The sequence below is a fragment of the Spodoptera frugiperda genome, chromosome 7, assembly GCF_023101765.2.
Source record: "Spodoptera frugiperda isolate SF20-4 chromosome 7, AGI-APGP_CSIRO_Sfru_2.0, whole genome shotgun sequence".
Lineage (NCBI taxonomy): Eukaryota > Metazoa > Arthropoda > Insecta > Lepidoptera > Noctuidae > Spodoptera > Spodoptera frugiperda.
Window position 1 is genome coordinate 1,114,036 of NC_064218.1, and position 24,979 is coordinate 1,139,014.

Consider the following 24,979-nt stretch of genomic DNA (forward strand, 5'->3'; position numbering starts at 1 on the left):
TAATGAGATTATGTTCCTTTTTTTTAAATTTACACTTAATTAACTAACAAGTGTGTTTTTTATGGCATACACAGCTTTGATGTCACATAATTAAATCATGTAAATGGGATACCATGATGATATGTCCAGTGTCCAGGTGTTCTTTCTAAACTATTACATTTGTGTGACACGATTGTATGATGCATCAACATGTGTGAAAGGATTGTATGAAACAAATCAATGTCAGTTTATGTGGGTATGTGTGCAGGTATGGTTGAAGGATAGGTAGGTAATGCCCTCTTGTTCAGTCAATTCATAACTATGAGCTCAGTAATGTTAACTAAATTAATTTTATTATACTTGGGAGATTTTGAAATTACAGTGTGTGTTTGTGTCGTTAAAACAAAAATGTAACTAATAAAAATAGGGCAAGATGAAAACTGTAAAATAATAAGGCAAGATTTTATTAATTAATCATCTCCCACTACTGTAAATCGAGTATCATTATACATTTCAGTGTTACAGAGAGGCACATTGACAGGGATAACAAAATAAAAAATGTTTTGATTGATGAAACTCTAATTAACCACTGAATTCTCCACAAGTTTGCAGGATCTCATAAACAAAGGAATTGAACAATAAAAATAAATCACGCGAAGTGATAGGATGTAAGATTGAGACTCGTTGGATCGCATTACGATCGCGTAAGATCAACGTATACTGTATACCAAGACGAACAAGAGAGTCCAGTAGGGGTTCGGGTCGCTCCGGGGCCTCCACTCTTCACATTGAAAACTCATTATACGCCAGCATCCAATTTATCTTTTGTCAAAAAAATCTGTACAAAATATATTAAATATATACTCTGTAATGCTAAAAACTGTAACGCTACCTCCTCAATAGTTCAATCACGATTATTAAATGATTTAAAACACAATAACTCGTTCACGTCGTGCAAGAACAAACATTAACGTACTTATCGACGAGCGGCGCCGGCGCTCGCGCGGCGGGGAGACCTATATACAAGTCAACATTTTAAAAATCATACACCTCAGTCTGTCACGAGAATACCGCTGCTGCATCTGATTTATAATTCCGTTGCATTAATTTCATACAGTCGTGTGGTCTTACGATCTAGTGTCGCGTATCGCGTCCTTTGCTTATCGTCCGTGCGTGGCATCATAATATACATAGTTTATTTTATATATAGGCAGTCGCGAAGAGGCGTGTGTTAGTTCCGCTCCTCATCGCAATCGCGGGAGATGTGTCCGGGCTTTCCGCACACGTAACAAGTCTTGGTGCCGTCGGGGCAGTTGCGTGAGATGTGGCCGGACTTGTTGCAGTTGTAGCAGGTCTGGTTGGAGCTGTCGCGCCCGCCCTCTGGGCAGTTCCGTGCGATGTGCCCGGTCTTGTTGCAAGTGTAACACGACGGCTCGTCCGGACTTTGCGCGCACTCACGCGCTATGTGTCCCGTGCCGTTACATCTGTACACAAAAAATCATATTATTACAAATTAATAAAAATCGTTTTAAAAATCTACTCCCACAAGTATTACTCAAGTATAATTTAAAATTTAAAAAGAAAAGGTCGATGACAATCGAATTCAGCACGTGTGTAGAAGTCAAGGTCAATGCTAATAGTATTCGACACGTGATGTTTGACTACTAGGAGATAGATACACAACACTTTCTCTATTACATAAGAATTATTCAATGTATTTTATACAAGAAATGTATAAAATTAAGTAAATTCGGTCGAATGGACTTCACGAAAATTCAAGTTAAAACGAATAGCTAAGAAACATCGAAGACCATTTTCCTCGTTATCGAAACTGGTTTTTAGATATGATCTAATCATAAACCGACGTGTGTCGGATAAGAGCCCCGGTTAGCTAACATGCTTTCGACCTAACGTTATTTGAACACGGCTGGCACAATGTTAGTCGCCTATTAACAAATATAATTTACTCTGGTACTTGTTTTGGACAAACTTGGTTTTATTGGACGTTTAGGGAACAGAGAGTAAAGTTCCCTAAGAAAAGGAGGATCCTCCGACCAGGCGAGGTGATCATGCCTGGCGGGCTTTCTGCCCAACTGTTGTTCGTTGGGATTTTCTATCCGTGTTAATTCGCATGTAAACTTCGTATGTGCGATGCAGGATATTTGTGACGTCATCCGTTGATTTGCTCGTCGATAGTCTATGTGCGACTTCTGTCATCTGTCATCTGTCACTTGTCAGATCATCCCCCCAAGACCGGAGATCGATCCTGTTGAGACGGCTGTCGATGCTTGCGATGAGCGGTGCCAGAGCCAGTGTTGAATGTCCCTAGTTCCAGTGAGTCGGAACTGTGCCGCTGAATGCCCAGTGAGTCGGGTGAGCGGTGCAGGGTGATACTCCAGTGAGTCGGAGTAGTGAAGCTCGCAGTGTCCCACGGTGAGTCGGGGAATAGACGCTGCGAGGGTAGGTGCGTAGTGGCTGGCGTCTGCGTTGACGGGAGGAAGACGTCCTCAGACCGTGTGCAGAGAGTGCTGTGCCTAGACGCTGATGAGGCCGTAGGGAAGAACCAGGCTGCATATCTTCGATGTAGCGTGTGGTGGTCCCTGATGAGGCCGAGGATGCTGGTTGGCTGCGACTTGATTACCGCTCAGCGGAGAAGTGATGGGTGAGGGAGATGGCGATAAGGATGACGGTGCTGATCTGCTCCGTGAAGGTTGGTTTCAATCACGTCGGGGGTCACCACTTTGGACAAACTTGGCTTTATTGGACGTATTGGTTTGATTGCATACTACTTGAAAGTAATCATAAATGAGAAATAAATCAACTGAATAGCACTGGTCTAAGATTCAGTGTTTCGACATAGATATTGACTATTTGGTGTTCAGTTATTCCTTTCACGTGGATACGAACGGCGCGTGGCACTGGTTTCCTTGTCGGCGCACGCTTGCTGATACTACGCGTGAGTACAGCCACTCAAACGTGACCACTCATGCGTAACGTGCCAATGGAGATACTCGATGTCTACACGAAACACGTATCGTTACAAGTGTCGTTAACCTATAGCAACATTACGACTAGATGCTTGATTGATTTGCGCTACCGCAGTCAAGTAACCGCTCTGTGTTGAGCAATGGGTCACCGATCTTATATCTCCCCTTCGAATATCTTTACACACCATCTAACTACGATTAGGTGTACAGTCAACGTACAACGTTATACCAGAAGGCAGAAAGTTATCATTATATTTGTTATGATGGACCGGTCGTTTTTAGGCTTCGTCAACAGTGTCTGGCGTGTTATTCTTTTGCTGAAAGTTTATTAAAATGATAGTAACCTGTAGCAACGGTCGGCCTCCTCCTTGCAATCCCGAGCGAAGTGCCCAGCGCGGTTGCACTTGAAGCACTTTTCGCGCTGACGGTTGAAACCAGAGTCACGAGCGGCAACACCACCCTGGGTGCACTCGCGGGCAAAGTGCCCTGTCCGGTTACACTTGTAGCATACACTCGAACTCATTGTCTGGAACAATACGATGCACATTGTTGGTTATACTCTTGTTACTGTGTAGTAACGGTACCTCTACGAGAACAGTGACAGAACTACATTAGTTATCGTAAGTAAGGCAAGGCTAATAATTTTGATAAATTAATAAAGTCAAGATTATAAAATTGTATGTCAAAACATGTTTTCGGACGAACATTTAATTCAGTGAACTTTTTTGACCTTGTAATAATGACCTTTATAAAATACGGTCATTCGCCTCTCCTATCTCTTTCTTACTCCTTTTCAGAGCGTAAGTGTAACAGAGACATTATCATTGAGTTATTTGCACAGAAGTTCCGCTGACGTGATGACCCTGAGGTTGATAACGCGCTTCATGTGCCAAGATCACGGCAAATTACGTACGATTGTCAGCAATTGACTCGCGGCAAACATTTTGATCGAAACGTACAAGGGAGGCCCGCTACGATGCAAAACAATTGAGAATATATGAACGTCGCGCATTCCACAAGGTCTGTTGACTTGGTCATTTTAACAGACACTTGTTCTGGTTATTGGCTCTTGAGACATGCATTAGATTGTGTTAAGAACTCTCCAATGAAAAGATTATGGCGCGAAGTATGGCTACAATTATTATAGGTATAGCATGAATAAAGATTTATAAAGACAAGTAATCCTTGAGATTTTAGTAAGAACAATGTTGATGGTGCAATGCAGCAACCAGAGCCACACATTATTTATACAGATGGTTATAAACTTGAGTGTGTAGCAGTTAAAACAATAAATGATTGAAACAATATTGTTATCTAGAACATAAATAATACGGCCGAGCGACCTCGACATGGCGACACCTTTCTTTGGCCTCTAAACTATTGATCAACACCATAGCGAGACATTATTGAGTACTTTATTTGCATAACCAATACTGCTATGGTTATGTAATAGAATTATTCCCAACTAGTCACACATTTAAGCATTCTATTGTACTAACAATTTAGAACACCTTACAGTATTCCAGCGATGTGGTTTATTTTTTGTTTCAACTCGGTACAATGCAAGTCGAATGTAGAGGGGGTAAAGTAAAAGCAGCAAATGGGAAAGTCATAAAATAGGTGTAATTATAAAAGCTAGTGTGTACATACACTCCCAATTTAACTAGGCTACATTTAGTGCCACACAATTAGGTCTCAGGAGAATCAATACTTATTTGTGGAAGTGCACATTAGGAAAATTGTAGGTTTACGAGTGGGCAAATAGCTGAATGATAAAATTATGTACTCATGAATTGTAAAATATGAAAATTGTGAAATACAAGACCCATAATAAATATGTTTTACTCCATGTGTTCTTTTTTGTCCATCAGTCAAATTTAAAGTCAAAAAGTTCTCACCTGTACTTCAACAAACAAAACTTATCTCAAACCAAATAAATGACAATTTTAAACAAATATTTACTTGTGAAAATGCTCATCAAAAATGTTAATGTCCGACATGAATTTTTGTGTGAAATCAAGTTGGTTGTGATGCAATTACATGAAATGAATGACTTTCTAAACACAACTGTTATAGGGTCAATGGAGCAATAGCTTGAGTGTGCTAACTGTACTTTACCAAAGTAACAAACCTTTTTACTTATTGTAGAAATTAAAAAGAGAAAATCTTCGAACAAAGAGCAATTTCATTAACCATAATGTTCCTTTTGTAACAGTAATATTATCTGTAATGGTTTTTAAATAGTTAAGTACTTACTATTGTACTTTGATAGTTAATTAATAACTAGTTTGCTAATGATTCTGTTGCAAATGATTAGGTGAAACTTAAACTGAAGAATTTAAATTCTTGGAAAGTGTGTTGTTATAATTGTTCATTGATTACATTGACTTTCATACTGAGAAATTCTAGTCAATGTAATTGTATGAGCACATGATGAAAACTAATCAAGAAGTTTCTTTAGTGGCATGACGGATAATGTCCTTGAATTATTAAAAAAAACATGGTTGTATATCCGTGGAAAGACAATGACTACTAAACAACAAATTAATTTATAAACTGAAAATATTTTTAACTGTAATTAATTGAAGTGAATAATACCACGTTTAAAGGGATAATAGGCATGGCACATTTCAACATACAATAAGGGCCCTTTGTGTGAGAATGTAACAGGTACACAATTTAACACATGTTTAAACTAGGCTTGGTAAGGTCCTATACATATACGTATTTGTACTTTCCCACATGCTGTTCATAGTGCAGCGATGCGTCATTGTCTTGCACTAACAGAAAAAAAAGAAAGCTACAACAGTAGACTAGATAAATACTTTAAGAAAATACCACACGGTGATGATTGAACAACTTTCTGTGCTCGAGGTGGCTGCTACAACGCGACTTTAAATGAATCCCGATAACATATTCTAACATAAAATTACCTCAACAGCAGCTTTATGTGTCAGCATCGAGTCACCGTTTGTCAAACTAACCACGTTCAATAAACAACCTATATAGAATGCATTGACATAAAAATATACAAATTTCACTTAAAAGCACTTGGGGAATCAATGTAATTATTATCTTTGAAGATATTTAAAAGAAAACACATCTGTAACATACGTACGCCGTTTAACAGCCTAACCACGTGTAGAGGTACCGGTAGCGCGCGGTTTCACAATAAATGATGCACTTTACACTTACCGATTGGATGTGAAACTGCTTGAGCACTTAAATCACTACTGATTCGATCGTTTAACGATCAAATTTTTATTAAAATTTACAAATAAGATGTAATTTACGACGCTTCGTTTGCAAGGAAGCCAGCCACCATCACTACGAATCCGTAAAAGACATTTTGAGCATAGACAACAGAGGTAAAAAGTTTCCAACGCTCCTGCGACGTGACTAGTGATTATTACAAAACGTATTTTTATGATATTACGCAACTAAATAAAATAAAATAAAGCAGTTGAGTCTTAAAAACATTAAATGGATTAAAATAAAGTGAAATGTTAAGAAAAAAGCCTGTATAATTTATTTTGAGTAATTTCAACAGTTTTCAAAATAATTGTTTATGGTTCATGTCGTTTATTAACCAATAGATACACTGGAGGTAGGTTTTTAAACCAATGAGAATAAACCCGGTATTTCATCCAATCAAAGAGTAGTAAATTGTTTATTTATTTCCGTGAAGCGAATGAAGTATGGGAAAAGACTTTTGTTAAATGTCAAAAAAGAAATCAATTTGTCAAGTTGACAAATTCCTACTTAGCACGGTGTTTACGAAGAAATATAATTAGATATACAATATAATAGAAACAAATAATTTTCAAAGAAAAGAGTCAGGCTTCAGGAGGTGTAATAATGTCTGCAGAAAAGAGACGTAGTAGTGTTGATGAAAAAGAAGAACCAGATGAAAATGATGGTTGGATAGGGCCTATGCCGTCTGAAGCGTCGAAACCTAAACCAAAAAAGCGTAAAGGTATAGTAATTTCTTTACAAATTCTTATTAAAGGAACATACATTAAAGTTTATGGTAGCTAATGTGGACTAATCAAAATTCTTTCATTATTGCAGTATTGGAATTTGAATCTCTTTACATTGAGAATTTGCCGTCTTCGGAAACTTACGAATTCAGTTACATGCACCGAGATGTGGTCACACACATTGTAGTCACCAAAACAGACTTCGTGATCACCGCTAGTCAAGATGGTCACTTAAAATTCTGGAAGAAACAGGTAAAACATGGAACTTTAATGTTACTAAATTTAGTTTAGATTTTTATTAATGTGGACATTACCAAAGAATGGATAACTATACCTACATTCATAACTTCACACCTGTGTCCCATGGACCCACATGGGCCACAGGTACTCTATGGAACACTATTATGAATCTTTATGTATCCCTATCTATCTTTCTATCTTCATCTGTGTTTTTATGTGTGCTAGTTGGTAAAGGGTCGGTCAATTTAGACCTTTTATTTTAATTCATCCACCAGTTATTTAAACTCGTAATAACATATTTATCATTGTTTTCCAGGAGGAAGGCATAGAATTTGTCAAGCATTTCCGCTGCCACCTTGCCCCAATCAGTCATGTTGCTACCAACACTACTGGTACACTGCTTTGCACAGCCTCTCCGGAGAAAACTATCAAAGTTTTTGATGTTGTTAATTTTGGTAAGATGCATTCTATTTGCATAAACTAGTCATTCACTACATTTGCATTAACTTTTGGGTACTATCAAAAAACTAAGCTTACATACAATTAATGTTTAACCAAAAACAAAATTATTATTCATAATTTTATTGCAGTTCAGTACACACATATTGTACAATAGTGATATTGGACTCTTGATTTAACCCTTCGTATGTTTGGAATGTGGATCCATGCGAGACACAATGTGTTTTCTATTGTTGTCTTATATACGGCATACAAGAGGTTAATTTATGACAATAAGACAGCCTACATCTTGAGTTAGAGATCACAAGACTGGTAATGTATAGCTTTACTGATAAATGTGCTTTGTCTGTTCCAGATATGATCAACATGATATCAATAGAGTTTGAGCCATACATTGCTGAGTGGGTGCACTCTGCTGGGGACCCTATATCTGCTCTAGCTATGTAAGTATAAACCTATCCTAATTAGCCATTGACAACAGAAAGGGATTTTAGTCTACAGATTCTTAATCTTAATAATCTGTAGATTATAATTCCTCTTATAATCCTAGAGTGCATAAGCACAACTACCAGACCAAATGTTGTTCAGTAACTTTTTGAAATAATTAGGCTTTAACATTAACATCATTTTTTGTAATAAAAGAACAAAAAAGACAAGACCCAATGTTTCAAACCTTAAACTTTTAAGTTGTTACTATCTATACAACTTAATATTTACATCTTTATTTCTACCTTTCAGCTCCGAGAAAGCCAGTAACAAAATCCACATATTCGATGGTACACAAACATCAAGCACTCCACTGCATACCTTCCAAACTCTTCACCAAGCTACAGTAACCACCATCAAATATAACCCGGTCTATGAAACTGCAGTGTCAGTAGACAAGGCAGGGATCATTGAGTACTGGACCGGTCCCAAGCATGAATACCAGTTCCCTAAGACTGTGCACTTTGAATCTAAGCTGGATACAGATTTGTATGACTTTGTGAAGAACAAGACTTATCCTACTGCGCTCGCGTTCTCGCCTGATGGGAAGAAAATGGCGTCAATCAGTTTGGATCGAAAGGTAAGATGATGTATTGCTAATGTTTTGATAGTACTTTCTTAAGTTCTGTTGAAGTTGTGATGATGAAGCTGAAGATGAAGGAATGCCATTACTTTTTTAGATTTTTTCCCAAATATACTTTTAATACATAAATTGAAAGTTCTAAGTTTTCAAAATGTGTACATAACTACTCAGTATTCAACCTTTCTTATATGCATAAGGTCCAAGTCCACAGGCCCGCATCGTACGCATTGCGTATGACGTCATCAGTACGTATCGCTTGTAGGCATTGCTGATGGTGCGGTCCGTACGATGCGGATCAGTGGACGCAGTTGTATGAGTTTCTATACAAGACAAATTAAAATCCGTTGCGTGCGATGCGTACGATGCGCGCCTGTGGACGCGTACCCATATAGTTTAATTCTAAATTCGTTGTATAATCCATAACAACTGCAGTTCCGCATATGGATGTGATGTGTATGTGAATGTTTGTTGGTAAATAAACCATATAAAACTGGCAGTCTTAGTTTAGTGACAGCTTTAATTTTATGTTGTAACTAGCTACTTCGCGGTTTCACCCGCTCTGCTCGGCTCCTATTGGTCATAGCGTGATGTTTTATATTGTTTTGTTTTCCTCGATAAATGCACTATCCAACACAAAAATAATTATTCAATTCGGACCAGTAGTTCCGGAGATTAGCGCGTTCAAACAAACAAACAAACAAACTTCAGCTTTATAATATTATAATAATATGTTGTAATGATCAGTGTGTGAAGTGTGAGCAATGTATGTAATGTGTAGGATGTTTGTCTGTTGATGTAATAGGTGCGTGTGTTCCATTTCCTGTCAGGCAAGCTGCACAAGGTGCTCGACGAGAGCCTGCAGCGCTTCCAGGACCTGCAGCATCAGACCCAACAGCTGCCCAACATGGAGTTTGGTAGACGGTAATGTTACAATTATATTTTATTTCTGCAATTTGCTTCAGGTTTGACTTTGGTGATGAGTTTCCATTATTTGTAGTTAATTGAACTGCCTTTTTTTCTTGTTTGTAAGAAGTATGCGTTAAAATACCTGGGTTTTGTTAAAGCAAGTTGGTTAGAGACTGAAATATTGTTTGATATATTTGAAGGGAGAGTTTGCTGTTTATTTTTTCAGCATTTCATTATTAATCCTATGTATTAAGGAAGTTAAAATGCAACTAATATCGATTTGTGTTCCAGTATGGCGGCGGAGCGTGATTTGGAGAAGTCAGACTCGGTGCACCTAGCGAACGTGTTGTTCGATGCGAGCGGGCACTTCGTGATCTACGCCACCATGCTGGGCGTGAAGGTGGTCAACCTCGTCACCAACCGCTGCGTCGCCATGCTCGGCAAGCCCGAGAACTTGCGCCCTCTTCATTTAGCGCTGTTCCAGGTATCTATGTAACAATATAATTCTGTGTATGTGTAAAAAAATAATAGTGTAAATTAACTGTTCTATAGTTTCCTATGCTCTCCGGAAATAAATTGAAACAACAGAGTCTGAAAAGCCATCTACTACTATCCTTGAATTGTTCTTTAGCTACTATTACATTTATGGATTGAGTTCTGACCATATAAGCTTTCAAGTTAAAGGTACTCATTTACATCAATGTCCTACTAAATCTGTATCCCTATCTTGCAGGGTCGCACGAACCAATCAAAAGTGGCGACTACTCTGGAGATGGAAGGGTCCGAGAACCCCACCCTCCTGAACGTGAAGACGGACCCCACGTTGTTCTGTACGGCGTACAAGAAGAACCGCTTCTACATGTTCTCCCGGCGCAGCCCCGACGACATCAAGAGCCCTGACGCTGACAGAGACATCTTCAATGAGAAACCTTCCAAGGAGGATATTATCTCTGCTACTGAAGGACAAGGTACTATTATTTTTACTTCTTTGGTGTTAAAGGTGTCTATAGGCAGCGCTGATAACTTACCATTCTCGTTTACCCGATTATTCCACATAAAAATATTGTTGAAGAAATTGTCTGATACAGTTTTGTAATACTATAAATTACTTAATAAAATGTGCATAGTGTATTTTACTATCCTGCTGTACATTTTATACCAAACAAAATTTAAGCATTTTTTTTTCTAGGTTCTAATAATAAAATCTAAGTATATATGTAATTCGTGTTGAGTAACGTGGTTAAATATTATATCATCAGCCCATTTGTATTCTTTACTGAACAATCTGGACATACACACTACTGCCCTCAACCTCTTTGCGTCATATTATTATTACACTTATATGTTTTACGTTATGTAATATCCAATATGTATTTCTAGGAGTCCAACGTCTGTACGAGCAAGCAATCCTACACACATCGTTAGGCGACGTCCACATTCGTATCTTCGGCAAGGACGTGCCCAAAACTGCGGAGAACTTCTGCGTGCACTCGCGCAACGGGTACTACAACGGACACGTGTTCCATCGCGTCATTAAAGGATTCATGGTGCAGACTGGAGACCCCACAGGTATGTTAAGAGGCTAAAAAGATAGAAGACACAAATACATATAAGCAGGGAATTGGTCGTCACGGCTTCTTATGGGGTTAGTGTGTCTTATTACAACATAATTCTTTATTTGTTAGGTACACAATAGAATTCTTTAGCCTACATCTTCAGGGAGCATCCTGAACTAGTGTTAATGTAGTGTTATCTAAATATATTATTTATACTGATCATATTATACTGTAAATTTAATCCCTGTGGGATGACCCACATGGATTAAATTTTATTGTACGGAGTGAAATCGATCACGCGATCTATCCAAGGCTACCTTTTGGCAGATTAAATATATCTTTGTAATGTAATCTAATATTATTGTCACGTTTTATTTGTCATCTACTGATAACATGGATTTGCCAAATGTGCGATTATTTTAACGAACTCTATCTAAATGATAAGGTAGATATTTTATCACTATTTATGTATATCCTATAGCCTATTATTATTATAAGGATTTGGCCTAGACATTACTTAGTTATTGTTTATGAACATTAAAAAAGGACTTGACAAACAAGACGATTTAGGATCAGTTTGGAACTAAGTTTGTTAAGTCGGTTTAACTACTGCATTTTATTTGAAACATACCTACATCAAAATATTTACTAAAGTAATAAAAACATAACACCACACTGAAGCAGTAATGTGCACCTCTGCCTACTGTTTCGGTGATAAAACGCGTGACGTTGTGTACTGAAACAAGTGAAACAGTTAGGAACTTTAAAACAACGCAATTATTAATTTATTTTTCTTTTTTCGTGGTGCAGGCACGGGCACTGGTGGCGAGAGTATATGGGGCGGCGAGTTCGCGGACGAGTTCAAGCCGCACCTGAAGCACGACCGGCCGTACACCGTGAGCATGGCCAACGCCGGCCCCAACACCAACGGCAGCCAGTTCTTTATCACACTCGCGCCTACGGTAAGTCATCTATCATATTATTATTATTCAAGTTTTATATCGGCTAGGAGATTGAAGTGCCTTAGATGATTATTGAATCAGCTTGTAAAGCTAAGGTATGCCTGCGTGAATATCGCTAAGGCCAACATTACAAGATGTAACAAAACTTTTGCGTTGAGAACATGTTGTATACATTATTTAATTTCCGTTTGTATGTGAATTTCGCGTAGAAAAGTTGGTTAAATAATCTAAAACGATTGTGTTCTAGTTTATATTATTATATTTAATTTAGTTAGTAAGTAATCTTCTTATTATATTTTGTTTACAAATAAAATAATATAATATACCGCAAGTACTTGACACGGATTGAAAACTGCAACTAGTACACATCAAATGCCTCGATCCTGTATAGTTTTGGAAGATTAAAAAAAAAAGAAAAACTAACGCTTCCTACAACACAGCAGTACAGTATCATTGCTTATATTATCGTTTTGTTCATTATTAGTCCTTTGAACTTGAAGCTCTATTATACACATATTCCCAAGAAATACAAGTCTCCGGTAAATATCCAATTATGCTATTTAAAAACACTGAATTCGTAACATACATTGAACTATTAACAATTTCAATTGCTTCCAATTGATGGCTTAATTCCGTTAGGATTAATTACTTGGTAGTTCAGTGTATGTTCCGAATCAATTGAGTAGTTAGAATAATTTGTTGATCGAGTTTAGTAATTGACAGTGACAACACAGCATATAAAGTTACTTCACTCTGGCAAATTTTTCTATATCATATCACACATCAACAGCCCATAAGTGGCCACTGGCACCTAAAGCCGAAAGACTAAAAGCCTCTTCTCTCTTGGAGAACTTTGACCAATAATCACCACATTTGCTCAATGCAGGTTGTAAATTTTTTCTATTTGGTTTATCCTTATTGTAGTGTCGATTTGAGTCGCATTGGAGGGACTATATGAAAGCTCAGTTCAGATATATGCGTGTAATAAAGATATATAAAGAAGTATGTAAGGATCGTAGTGGATGCTCTGTTGTTTCTGCCTACCCCTACAGGACAATGGCATGTATTACAAAGCTGAGAATTTATTGAAGTAAGACAGTTTGAGGTAACTTGTGATTGCTGGCTTCCACTTTGTAAGTAAGAATAGAGTAGAATGTATTGCAGTTGATCATTTTGTTATTATCTATTAATTGATTGTTACAAATGTATGTATAGATGAGTAGAAGTAGATTAGACTAATTTATTATTGTCTATTATAATAATAACAAAAAAAAGAGTTTTAATTTGAAATGACAACAAGGGTTAATTTTCCTGGTTATTATAAATCAAAATAAATCTGATTACAGCATGTCCTGAATTAAAGGATATATATTGTTTAAATAGTATTTTGTATTTTTATTTTATTCTTGTTTACAGCCGTGGTTGGACAACAAGCACACGGTGTTCGGTCGAGTGGTTCGCGGCATGGAAGTGGTACAAAACATCGGCAGTGTCAAGACAAACCCCAAGACGGACAAACCATATGAAGATGTTAGAATAATTTCCGTTACCGTTAAATAAAAATAGCAAATTGTCGGGCCTAAGTTATTTTGTAAGTTTCTGCATGTACAAATGAATGTTGTATTAAAATTAATTGATATGAAATGTGTTTTTTTCTGTAACGGTTTTTATAGCGTGATTTTATGTTTCAAATTGACGACATAGTCAGACAGTCATAACGAAAATCAAGCCATTGGCGCCTAACGCAGTGTAAGTGACGATGTGCAATAAATAATGTTGCCTCCTTAATTTTGGAAACTTTTGTAAACGTGAAACGGTCATCCATACAGACTTATACGGTCTACTATTAAATTTCGGTCAAAACTGCAATTAATGTAATTATTTCAATTACTTTTAATATAAATAGCTTGAGGTCACTTGTGAGACAAGTTTATAATGATTAAATCACAGCGTAACGCCATCTATTGTCGAGTAGTGAAAAATATACTTAGCTACGCCATCTAGTAGCGAATAGACCTACTAAATGTAAAAGTTTGTATTAAGTCTACTAGATGGCAGTACTAGTATTAACAACGTGATGTATTGTTATGAAAAACAAACACGTTGCCGGCAAAATAATAGGGTCAAACACAAAAAGTGAACATTACAAAATATTTATAATAAAACTTCACAATTTTTTACAAAATGTTGTATTTATTTAAAGTTCCATATTAGTATTCTTACAATAATATCACTAGAGATCAGTCTTGGATATTTTAGGAAAAAAACACGTTTTTTGTTTTTTTATGTCTACAGAAGAGATTGTGTTTTCCACAGAAGGGAACAAAATGTGACTTTATTATAATCATATTAATAAGGTCAGAAAGGAAAAAAAAAAAAAAAAAAAAACTTAAAATGGAGCTGTCCTCGATCCCTAAACAAAACATAATAAAAACGTATACCAATTATTATTATAGTAGAATGCATTTGTGTCAGCTTGGAGTTGTCATACTCACTCAAAGGTCTCATTGGCGGTGGCACGGGCATTGGATCGCTCGATTCCCTGCAATATGGTTGAGTTGGGCGGTGCTGGTGTACGTGTCATGTTCGTGAACGGGCGCTGTCAACTGGGACTGGTCAGCTCCAGACTGCATTAAGTTTGTTGTCCTCAGGGTTATTTTCTTTTTCTATCACTTTGACTAAATATTAGTTTAACATTGTTCTCACATAGTTGAAGCAATCGAAACAATGTAACCATGAATTGTATTGTGAATCTGATTGGAAAAGAGTAACCTATGGAGTTTCTTGCTCGTTCTTCTCCATAGGAATCTACACTTTGGAACGAGCAAATAGCTTCACTAGAGGACTGACCGACAGACTGACGTTATTAATATTATTATATTTGCTTTGACGTTCAAAAGTGCCTTCCTGGTTTAATTGAAATAAATAATTTTGACTTGACTTGACTTGAATTCAGTACAAAAATTTTTTGACATTTGTCCTTTAAATTAATTAATAATTAATTAATTTAATTTGTCCTTTTTTTGTTTTTTTTTTCCTTTAAAAGGTCGTGTAGTGCTGCTGTCAATAATTTGTTGAATTTCAGGAACTAGGGATTCATTGATTCGATAAACTTTAATCCCCTTACAATTATTTTCTAAGCATAACATTATCTCGTTCAAACTTGCCACATCATGGCCTCTTGCGACGTGGTTATCACAAGTTCTTTTTATGCAACCACCCACTCCATCAGGTGCACCTTTGCCGTGACCACGTTCGCTATAGTGCCAAATAATATTATAATTAAAATATAATTATAATTATAATTAAAATCTTAAATAATATCAAACACAAAAAATATATTTTTTCAAAACCTTATTAAAAGATCTTAAAAATTCATCATCAGATTTTGAGCAATTAACCCACAGACAGACCCCAGACATTATACACGTATAATATGAATTAAGATGAACCTCTTATCTATAAATCAGCTAAAAGTGATTAACACAATTGTTTTTTTTGAATATAGGTAGTCAAAGTTCTTGATTATTCACTTCTGTTGACATACCTCCCTCCTGTAGACACTACGTCTACAGTAAAGATGTCTACAGGAGAGACACATTTTTATAAATCAAAGATGGCAGCCTTCCATTAGAGGTTAGAATCTAAGCAATGTAATATTTGCAAACCGCGCCCACATATGCACTTACTATCTATGTTTTTATATATTTGCAAAGGTTACTTACTCAGGTATCCTAGTCACAGGAAAGACACACTGATCTCGACTGAAAAATTGTGTATTTGAATAATACAAAGAGTTTCTCTTATCACACGCACTTTACGTAAAATTACAACCGAGCAAATGACAGAGAATGCAATGCTACCAACACAAGAGACAAAATAAAAACGATGCCTTCATCTTTAGCAAATTTAGGCTCATTTTATATGTCTACAGAAGTAGACCCAAAATTTGTGAACATCATTTGTATGACGTTTAATTCAAAATTAAGTTTTATATATTTTTTTATTCGTTATGTTATGAATATTTGATAATATGACTGATGTAATAAAACGAATTAAAAGTATCAAAAGTATCTGTATATATTTTTAATTATCACTTGAACTCAACTACCTGCCGTCCGAACAGTCTACAGAAGGGGATCTTTTCATATTCAAAAGCGAGAAAAATGAAATAAATTTCGGTTAAGCTGATTTTTTTTATGATCCAGTGAAAGGTTTCCAGACGAAATATTTATTAAAGCGATTTAATGTTGATATGATATTTAAATAACGGTTTTTAAGTTGTATGAACATTTTTTTTTCTCCTTTTGTGTTTGACCCAATAATATTAACTACAAACTGTCAATAGAATTAGCATTAAAAGTAATACATTAAATTAATAATACTTACTTAATGGGTGTTCCAAATGGTTTTGGGAGTATTTTTTTAAATATTAATCCATTTCGAAAACGGAAATGTTTATCAGACATCCGTTACCTAATTTATCCCCAAGTTTATTACATAATTTCTTTTTTTACACTAACGGCCGACCATAAACCGCAAATACTAATGGTTAAAAATAACATATCTATCGAACCTTACCTATTTATTAGTATTAAATGATTCCTTACTTAATTGTTTCCTTGCAAACGTACTCGTGTTATTATTTAACGATTTAGTTATGATTTCAATAATAACTGAGATGATTACCAACTTGTTATTAATTCATTGTATTGGAGACCCACATGGGAACCTTCGGGTGTGCACTTGACCTCAAATAAGTTAATGATGCGTAGGAACCAGTAGATCGTGTGTTTAGGAGCCGAATTTGTCAAAATATTTTTATTTATCGTCATTCTATGTTTATTTAAATCAACCGGCTATTTTTATGTTAGTTTTTTTATGTCATTGAATCGTTGATGGTTATTAATTATTCATTCACTATTATATTTGTGTAAGGAGGAACTGCTATCTCTTCCGACAGTACTAGCTACCTACAGGTAGGTGTATGACACGTACTTTTATTTACTTTGAACATCTGTTGCCTACTCAAAGAAGTAATTATTGAGTGGCGATAAGTTTGATGTCAGTGACATTCTTATCTCATTTCTTTATGCAACAGGGAAATTGACATTTGGACTTTAGACATGGAAAATCACAAAAAGGGCTAATCTAGAACATTTTTATTGCTATCTAGGTACGTAGGTGCTAACTTCAGGACATAAAACTCTAATTACTTGGACTTGAAGTACATGTTGTAACATTTTTATGTGGCTATAAAACAATGTTATTAATTTAATGATGCTTAATATCCATAAAGTGTTCTCGCCGCCGCTAGCCGTTGCTACCACGGCCAGAAGGTGGTGTAGGTACCTCCACACTTAGTACCTAACTATAGCAATATCTGTAGGTTTCTGGTGTTGTGTTGATGGCTATAAAAATGAAGGTCAACTTTACAATAACATTAAATGTGAGTCCACAATAATGGAGGAATTTTAGATGCATTTTATTTTCCTTTTGCTCAGTTGTTGGACTTATCTTTTGTGCGAGAGAGATGGGAGCGTTGCGTCTCGCTCTGTCGTGTGGAAGTATCGCGCCCTCCCCCCCGCGCCCCGTACAATATTTTCTTGCACCGCGCGCGAGCGGCTACCCCGCCTCCGTGCCTCACCCAAATCCATCCGTTTCCATTGTAACACTTTGACTCTCGTTAAAACTATTTCATTATTATTTTTATTATGTTAATAATTACCATGAATTATGAAACTTGTGCAATTTTTTGCTAGGTACACCTTAGTAAACAAATTTTTAGGGACAAAAAAGAAAAAAAAAACATTCGCATCAATGCAATAAAAATTTGAATAATAAAAAAAATTTGAATAGTAATTTTTTCTAAATTTCCTGATAATTTTTAATGACAGGTGACCATATATTTTTACTGCAGTGAGACTAGTCCTGACTTACATAATTTACGAAGAGTTTACAATGACGATTTCTCATAATTTTTAAAGATTTTATTATTTAAAATTGTATATTTAAAATTATATAAAAAATAGATAGGCACTTTAAAAAAACAAATAGATACTTGAGATACATGTAAAATGAGCATTACAATTTTTCCGAATCGATTGAAGTAAAAAATAGGGAAAATGTATAAAAGTTACAATAATGTTTTTATGACCTAGTACATAAGTATTTTATAATAATTAGTTATTAAATAGGGATACCTATATACAATATAATGTTTAAAATTAGACGCGTAACCTAAAATTACGGTCAGTTTTTGCATTTGAACAGCCATAAGTTCGTGTAGAAATATATATTTGAATTGACGTGTAATGTAAGTACGTTATAGTTGGGGTTCGATACTATAATGGACACGCTCTTACTGATTCTCGGTAATCGTACGAAGTCGTAAACAGCCCGCTGCGGCCTCGCGCTACGCTACGACGCCAATCACCAATCACACGCCAGCGTTACTTGGTATCGCGTGATATTCGGCCAATGAGCGCTCGGCTGTATCACGCTACTTCTAAAAATAGCTTATCTGAGTCACTCAATAAAAGCAGTGGTTGTTTCTTAACAATGTTTAGAAACAAGTGGAACGTTGAGGGAGTCGGACGTGCGTTGCCGCATGAAAAAGTTTTGATATTCGCGCAGTGACTTTAGTGATACCGAGACGTTCGGTGCAAACACATGGTTCGACGCTTCCAACACGGCATGGAGACCACTTTCTATGACGAGAGCTATCCCCTCAGTGGACCTGTGGAGAACCTGAAGAGACCCCTCACCTTGGACGTGGGGCGGGGCATCAAGCGGGCCAGGATCGGCGGAGCGCCGGTCCTCTCCTCACCAGACCTGCAGATGCTGAAGCTCGGCTCTCCGGAGCTTGAGAAGCTGATCATCCAGAACGGTATGATCACAACGGCAACTCCTACACCTGGTGCGCCTGTTCTATTCCCGGCCAGCATCGCGCCTACAGAGGAACAAGAAATGTACGCGCGCCCATTCGTCGAGGCGCTGGACAAGTTACACCACTCGGACCCAACGCCACAGATCGGACGTGTCGACCGACGAGTGTACGCTGATTTGGACAGGCCGCTTGACCGCTACCCTACTCCGATGGTGAAGGACGAGCCACAGACTGTTCCAAGTGCTGCAAGTTCACCTCCCATGTCACCTATTGACATGGACACACAAGAAAGAATCAAATTGGAACGCAAACGGCAAAGGAATCGAGTGGCCGCGTCCAAGTGCAGACGGCGTAAACTGGAGCGCATCTCCAAGTTGGAGGACAAGGTCAAGATCCTGAAGGGCGAGAACGCGGAGCTGGCGCAGATGGTGGTCAAGCTAAAGGAGCACGTGCACCGGCTCAAGGAGCAGGTGCTGGAGCACGCCAACGGCGGCTGCCACATCGACTCGCACTTCTGATTGTGCCGTCGCCGCCGCTCCACCACATTCCATGCTAGTCGCGCCCGGTAGGACGCAGCATACAAAGCGATTTGTGATCTTAATTTTACTGTGTAATATATAGTTAATGAACACTAGTGTATAAGGTGTTGACGCTACGTTAAGGATGCTGTGGATGTATCGTTAAGTTTGAGAGATTAGGTTGCCAGTGATGTGTGCAGGCAGAACGTCCGCTCGGAGGAGCTGGTTCCAGGTTGTTGATTGTGAAATGTTTATGATCCACTAGCGAGGGATGTACTTAGAGCGAGTCACAACTGCAAAAGCTTTAGCTTCCATTGTAAGTTGCAGAACTAATGTTTTCCTTAAATCAGTATTGCGTTGTCTCATTTAGAATAGTGTAGAAACTAGAAAGGATAATCGTGCGACGTCATTCGTTTGCAGACTGACTGAACGAGGTTGAGGCGGCGTTGCCAGTTCTACGGCAAATTTCCCGTTTCAGCGATGTTGCCGCACTTGCCTCGCTGAATCGGGGATTTCCATTGTTCATTGTGACCCGGCCATTGTGTGTATTTATCTGTCCAATAGAATCTTATTATAATAATTAGTTTACATTTCGGACTTTATTTATTGCGATTTGGACGGAGACGCACACTGTGGCCGTGTTGTGACAGGTACGAAACGCAGCCGGTGCGAAAGAGATAGTGTAGTGTAGAGTGGCAACGGCGCATCAGGCCGAGTCACGAGCGGATGTTCTGCTAATTAAAATTCCGCCTGCGCCGCCCTCGCGGAATGGCGGCCATGTGTTCAACACTCGGACGTTCCGAATCACGTTTTGTTGCACAAGGTTAACTTTTTAAACGCGACAATAGCGTTTTGACGCCGCCGTGGACTGGAACGTCTTTGTTCGCTTCGCTTGACTGTATCGAGACAGATGAAAATGAAGTGCTTGTATGGGAGACTGATTGTATGCAAGTATCGAGTGAATTAGAGTGCCTTGTACATTGAGCGAGAGCTTGGATCGCGCAAATTGTTTTCTCCATTTTGAAAGATGATTCTCGGAACTGACCCGGTGCTCTTTAGAGGACGTGTCTTTTGTAACGTGAAGCCGTCCGATTTAAAATATTTGTTGTGGACGAATGAGATTGGGAGTGTTTCGTAATGAACGAACGTCAGACTTGTGAACGATGCGAGTGAATGCGTGATGGAAGTATTTATTAGTGAGAATGTTTATCTTATAGGATGAAGTAGCAATCTCGAGTGCCTACGCTTTGTAAACTAAAGCCTATACCTATGTTTTTAATTGTTTTTGTTACCATAAATGTGCTACAGTAAATTGTTCTGTACCATTGTCTTCGATAGGTTATTGTAAGTAATTATAATACCAATTAACAAGTTGAATTGTTATATAGACTATATAGGGCGAGGGTGCGAAGCAATGAGAACTCAAACAAAGTTGTGTCAGCAGAGAGCGCACCCCACTGCCATTTGTATTATTTTTATACAAAAGAAATTCAGAATGTTAACAGTAATTTGTAAGTTTATAAAAGATATGGACACAGTTATACTAAAATAATATATTTCTATGAATTTAACAAAGAATATTGTTTTATACGAAATATCATATTGTATGATAAAATTGAAAGAGAAAATAAATTATGAAGATTATTATACCATTTACTCCATGATTTCATTTCTAATCCCTAATTCAGTAATGTTGGTCAAAGAGCATTGGCTCTTTGACCAACATTACTGAATTACTTAATTTTGGGTGTTTTTCATTGGAAAAACACCCAAAATTTCACCCAAAACTGACACTTGAACGGATACAAATATCCAAAGTAGCACATTGCCGCTGGGCAAAACTACAAAACAAAAACAATGAAATGGCAAATGTATATTATGTAAATAATTACAAAGATGCCAATAACAAACACTATTACATAATAGTATGAGCACACAGTAAAGTGGATCAGGAAAGTCACAATATTGCAAGCACAGCGCTTTGACATTGAAACGAGAACAACAGCTGTTCACGAACCGACATTTTATGACATGACAAATCAACCGTGATTATGAAATACTTTCTGCTTATCTAATCATTATTTACGGGAGAATATTGAGAATACACACCTGTTTACTAATCGGAACCAAGATCTGTATCTAGGCAGACGTTTTCTAAACATTTATTCGTTTTGCTTCTCATTTTCTTTTTAACACGAACAGATTTCTTTTAAAATGATCACAACAAACTGATTCATGTTACAGAGGGAAAACTGAATGAGCAGCAATAAATTACTTTTTGTGCATATCTTGTCAACCAAACGCATTTAATGAAGATAAACAGCTATTTTCCTAAATGTAAACAAACGATGAACTCGACTCGATGTAAATGCAATTTTTTGTCGAATATTCGATGACTGGCTGCTTGGTTTGTTCTTGTTATCGAGTCGTAAACCGTGAATGAACGAATAAAGACCTTATTTATTTGTCAATGAGTTGAAATTTGTATTACGAAAGAAACGAAGGTCAAATGAATCGATGCCAACGATATCTCGCCGGCCGGATGTCCGATTTTCGTGGCAAAAACACCACACGACTTGAAACAAACACGTTTGACAAAATAAATAATAATTTTTAAAATTATAAATTATCCCTGTGTCACATTGGTGTTATTTGCGGTCGTTGAGGAGAATGAATAAATCATATTTCAACAACCAACTAGCAGACAGAAGCATCTAATTTTCTTCTGTACCATACAACTGAAATTCGTCTAATTTGTTACTAGTTAATAGTGCAATTTCTATCTTCAATTAATATTTCTCAGGACTAAAATTTCAGTGTTCTACGACTATACTCTAACGCAGACATAAGTAGTACATCTATTTGTCGGCCCCGATGATTGTGTGGTTCCTGAACATGATTCGTGGGATTTTTATTTTGTCTTTCTCAGCAATACTGCCCATAATTGTGGTAGAAATAGGTTTGGCTCTGTGAAAGGCAGTAATATTAAGTTCCCAAGAAAAGTATGAGCGGTGAAAGGGCACCCCTATCTCGCTGCGTGTTGTAATGTTGTATTAGACCCAAATATTACCGAATTCCTGGCTTCGGTAATGTTACGTCCATTTGCTGGGGGCGGAAAATCACGGTCATTTGTTATGTGGGTCAGTATGCTGTTAACATGAGCATTAGCCATCGAAGCCTACGCATTGTTCTCGTTGAAACATCGCAATATTTACTAACACCACCGTGTTTATACCGGCTGTTGTTAAAACACTTATATATTTATGATTGGATGTTTTTCATACGACGAGTATGTTGACTGATTGCGCTGCGTTCACCTATTCATTTCGTTCGCCGAAAATAACATGCGAGCGTGTTTAAAGATCAATATTTTATGTTCAGTTAATATCAACAAAAATGCTCATGTCGCCATATTGTTTATATTGCATGTGCAATCACCAAGTTAAGGAGTCTGTACATATTTGACTTCAAGTGATGAAGCTGTGCGTTTACGTAGAACTTCTGTATGATAAATTGTATGTTTTTGCGTTCCACGTACTTATCTGTTGCTTGTCTTGACTAGTCAATTACTCAAATATTTAATAGCCGTATAAACAGTGAGAGTAAATTGGCAGACACCGCAATAGTATCTGAACAATTATTATACGTTTTATTAAAATTTATATTTTTTGGGAGACATTTATGATTTTCATAAAGTTTTACTGTATTTTAATGCTGCCGTACTAACCCATTTCACATGTGTTACTACAATAATATTGTATACGGAGAACTTTCTAGAATCCCTACTACCACGAACATCAACCTCCTAGGTCAGCGGCGTTTAATGATTATCGAAAATACATTTTTATGTCTATGGACTATATAAATGTCGATTACAGTTGCAAAGCTTTTTAAAATTGGATAAGTTCCAAAGAAAACACCGTGTGCGGTCGTTTGCCATCGGCACCGCTTGTGACTCACTAAAAGAAATAAAAATAGTCAAAAACCATTGTCTAGCTACTTGTTACAAGGATAATAATGATACAACGAGGACAATGTCAACTTAGGAATACAGTTTTAGTTCTGAGAAGCGTATTGTTCGATGGTTAGCGCCGCCACACTATTATGTGGTTAGCTTAAACATCAAAGCGATTGCGAAATGGGGTAACTTCGAAAGTAATTTGTCGATACGCGCTGCGTTCTTCTTGGAAATCATTTATTGAATTTTATGTGACAACTGACAACGAGTCTAAATTGCTGGCAATTTGTAGGGTCGACCTTTATTTATCAAGAAGCCGATTGTATTTCTAGTGACATTTAAAGGAAATTCGGCATTTGGCTGGTGGAGACAATTTCTGAGAAAGACCCCGTTGGCTTTTAATAACCCACGGGTCACCTTCAACTCGGCGACATAATGTGCGCGCAGGTGCGCCCTCTGGTGGGCTAATATTCGATACAGTTCGAAAATCGGTTGGCGAGCCTCCAACCACCGCACGTGCCATGGTGTGTGTTGCTGCCATGCGTGATTTTTTGCGGGATCCTGATATTTTTGTGTTGGAAGGCAATAAAAACGATATTATAAATTAATTTTATTTCAACATAAACTCATAAAACGCATCTAAATTGCATCAACAAATTATATTTATCAGGCGAATATATCCCTATCTGAATCACGGACATTGACGTTGTAAATCTTCTAACCTTGTCTCGTCGACATCCTGTCACTAACTGAACTAATTTAAAATAATAAAAATTTGGATACTCGTTTGCCTATAAGAATTAAAAAAAAATAGTTATACATTATAATACACGAGTACCTTTATGTCTATATTAAAAAGGAATTCAATAAGCGAAGAAAATAAAAATAAATATGTGGAACAACAAGAATTTACAAATAGCGTATAAATCACAGAACGAGTAAAGTCCTGTAAAACCGTGAATGATGGTGTCACTACCCTCGGCTCGCACCTCGCACAGATAATAAATCAGATAGATTCATTGCACCATTGTGTCGCGTCTTCGAACTGTCTTTTAATAATACAGATTATGCAATATAATAGATTTACTGGCTGTCTTCTATTTTTAAATTTGAAAATTGTTTTCGGAGCACAGAAATATGTATTAGAAACTGGAAACGGAATATTTACCATGTTTTTCTATTTATATGAGTTTCCGATATTTCGGCACTATTGCAAGCGCCATGATCACGGATAAACTGAAAATAGAAAAACATGGTAAATATCCCGTTTCGAGTTGTAATACTAGTGTTAGTGACCATATCAGTTTAAAAACTTATAACAGAAATATGTTTCGAGTAATAGTTGGGTTTACCAACCGGGCGCAACGTCTAATTTTGTAACATCAATATGCTATGAGAAAGCACAGCAACGCTTTGGGGAAATCCTTTACAGAATTTGTTTTCAAAACGCAAACAGAATAATAAACCCAGTTTTCT

General features: G+C 37.1%; 3 protein-coding genes across 4 annotated transcripts; 2 read left to right on the forward strand and 1 right to left on the reverse strand.

The window, feature by feature from the left end:
• Positions 1-427: 427 nt before the first annotated feature.
• On the reverse strand, positions 428-6,329 carry LOC118265866 (CCHC-type zinc finger nucleic acid binding protein). Of its 2 annotated transcripts, none has more exons than XM_035579120.2 (3): positions 6,162-6,329; positions 3,311-3,492; positions 428-1,463 (listed from the first exon to the last, which is right to left on the reverse strand). In XM_035579120.2, the coding sequence occupies exons 2-3, from the start codon at positions 3,487-3,489 to the stop codon at positions 1,211-1,213; spliced, it is 432 nt and encodes a 143-aa protein (XP_035435013.1). In that variant the 5' UTR covers positions 3,490-3,492; positions 6,162-6,329; the 3' UTR covers positions 428-1,210. The 2 variants fall into 2 exon arrangements, with proteins under 2 accessions (XP_035435013.1, XP_050551168.1); XM_050695211.1 differs by lacking the exon at positions 6,162-6,329 and adding an exon at positions 5,900-6,104.
• Positions 6,330-6,677: 348 nt separating this feature from the next.
• Positions 6,678-13,782, forward strand: LOC118265865 (peptidylprolyl isomerase domain and WD repeat-containing protein 1). The gene is made up of 11 exons (XM_035579119.2): positions 6,678-6,942; positions 7,038-7,198; positions 7,503-7,641; positions 8,001-8,088; positions 8,384-8,711; positions 9,517-9,635; positions 9,912-10,104; positions 10,354-10,588; positions 11,001-11,189; positions 11,987-12,138; positions 13,555-13,782. Exons 1-11 carry the CDS (start codon positions 6,825-6,827, stop codon positions 13,696-13,698), a joined length of 1,866 nt encoding a protein of 621 aa, XP_035435012.1. The 5' UTR covers positions 6,678-6,824; the 3' UTR covers positions 13,699-13,782.
• Positions 13,783-18,688: 4,906 nt separating this feature from the next.
• LOC118265902 (transcription factor JunD) lies at positions 18,689-21,201 on the forward strand. Its single transcript, XM_035579179.2, has one exon. The coding sequence runs from the start codon at positions 18,811-18,813 to the stop codon at positions 19,543-19,545; it is 735 nt and encodes a 244-aa protein (XP_035435072.1). The 5' UTR covers positions 18,689-18,810; the 3' UTR covers positions 19,546-21,201.
• Positions 21,202-24,979: the final 3,778 nt, after the last annotated feature.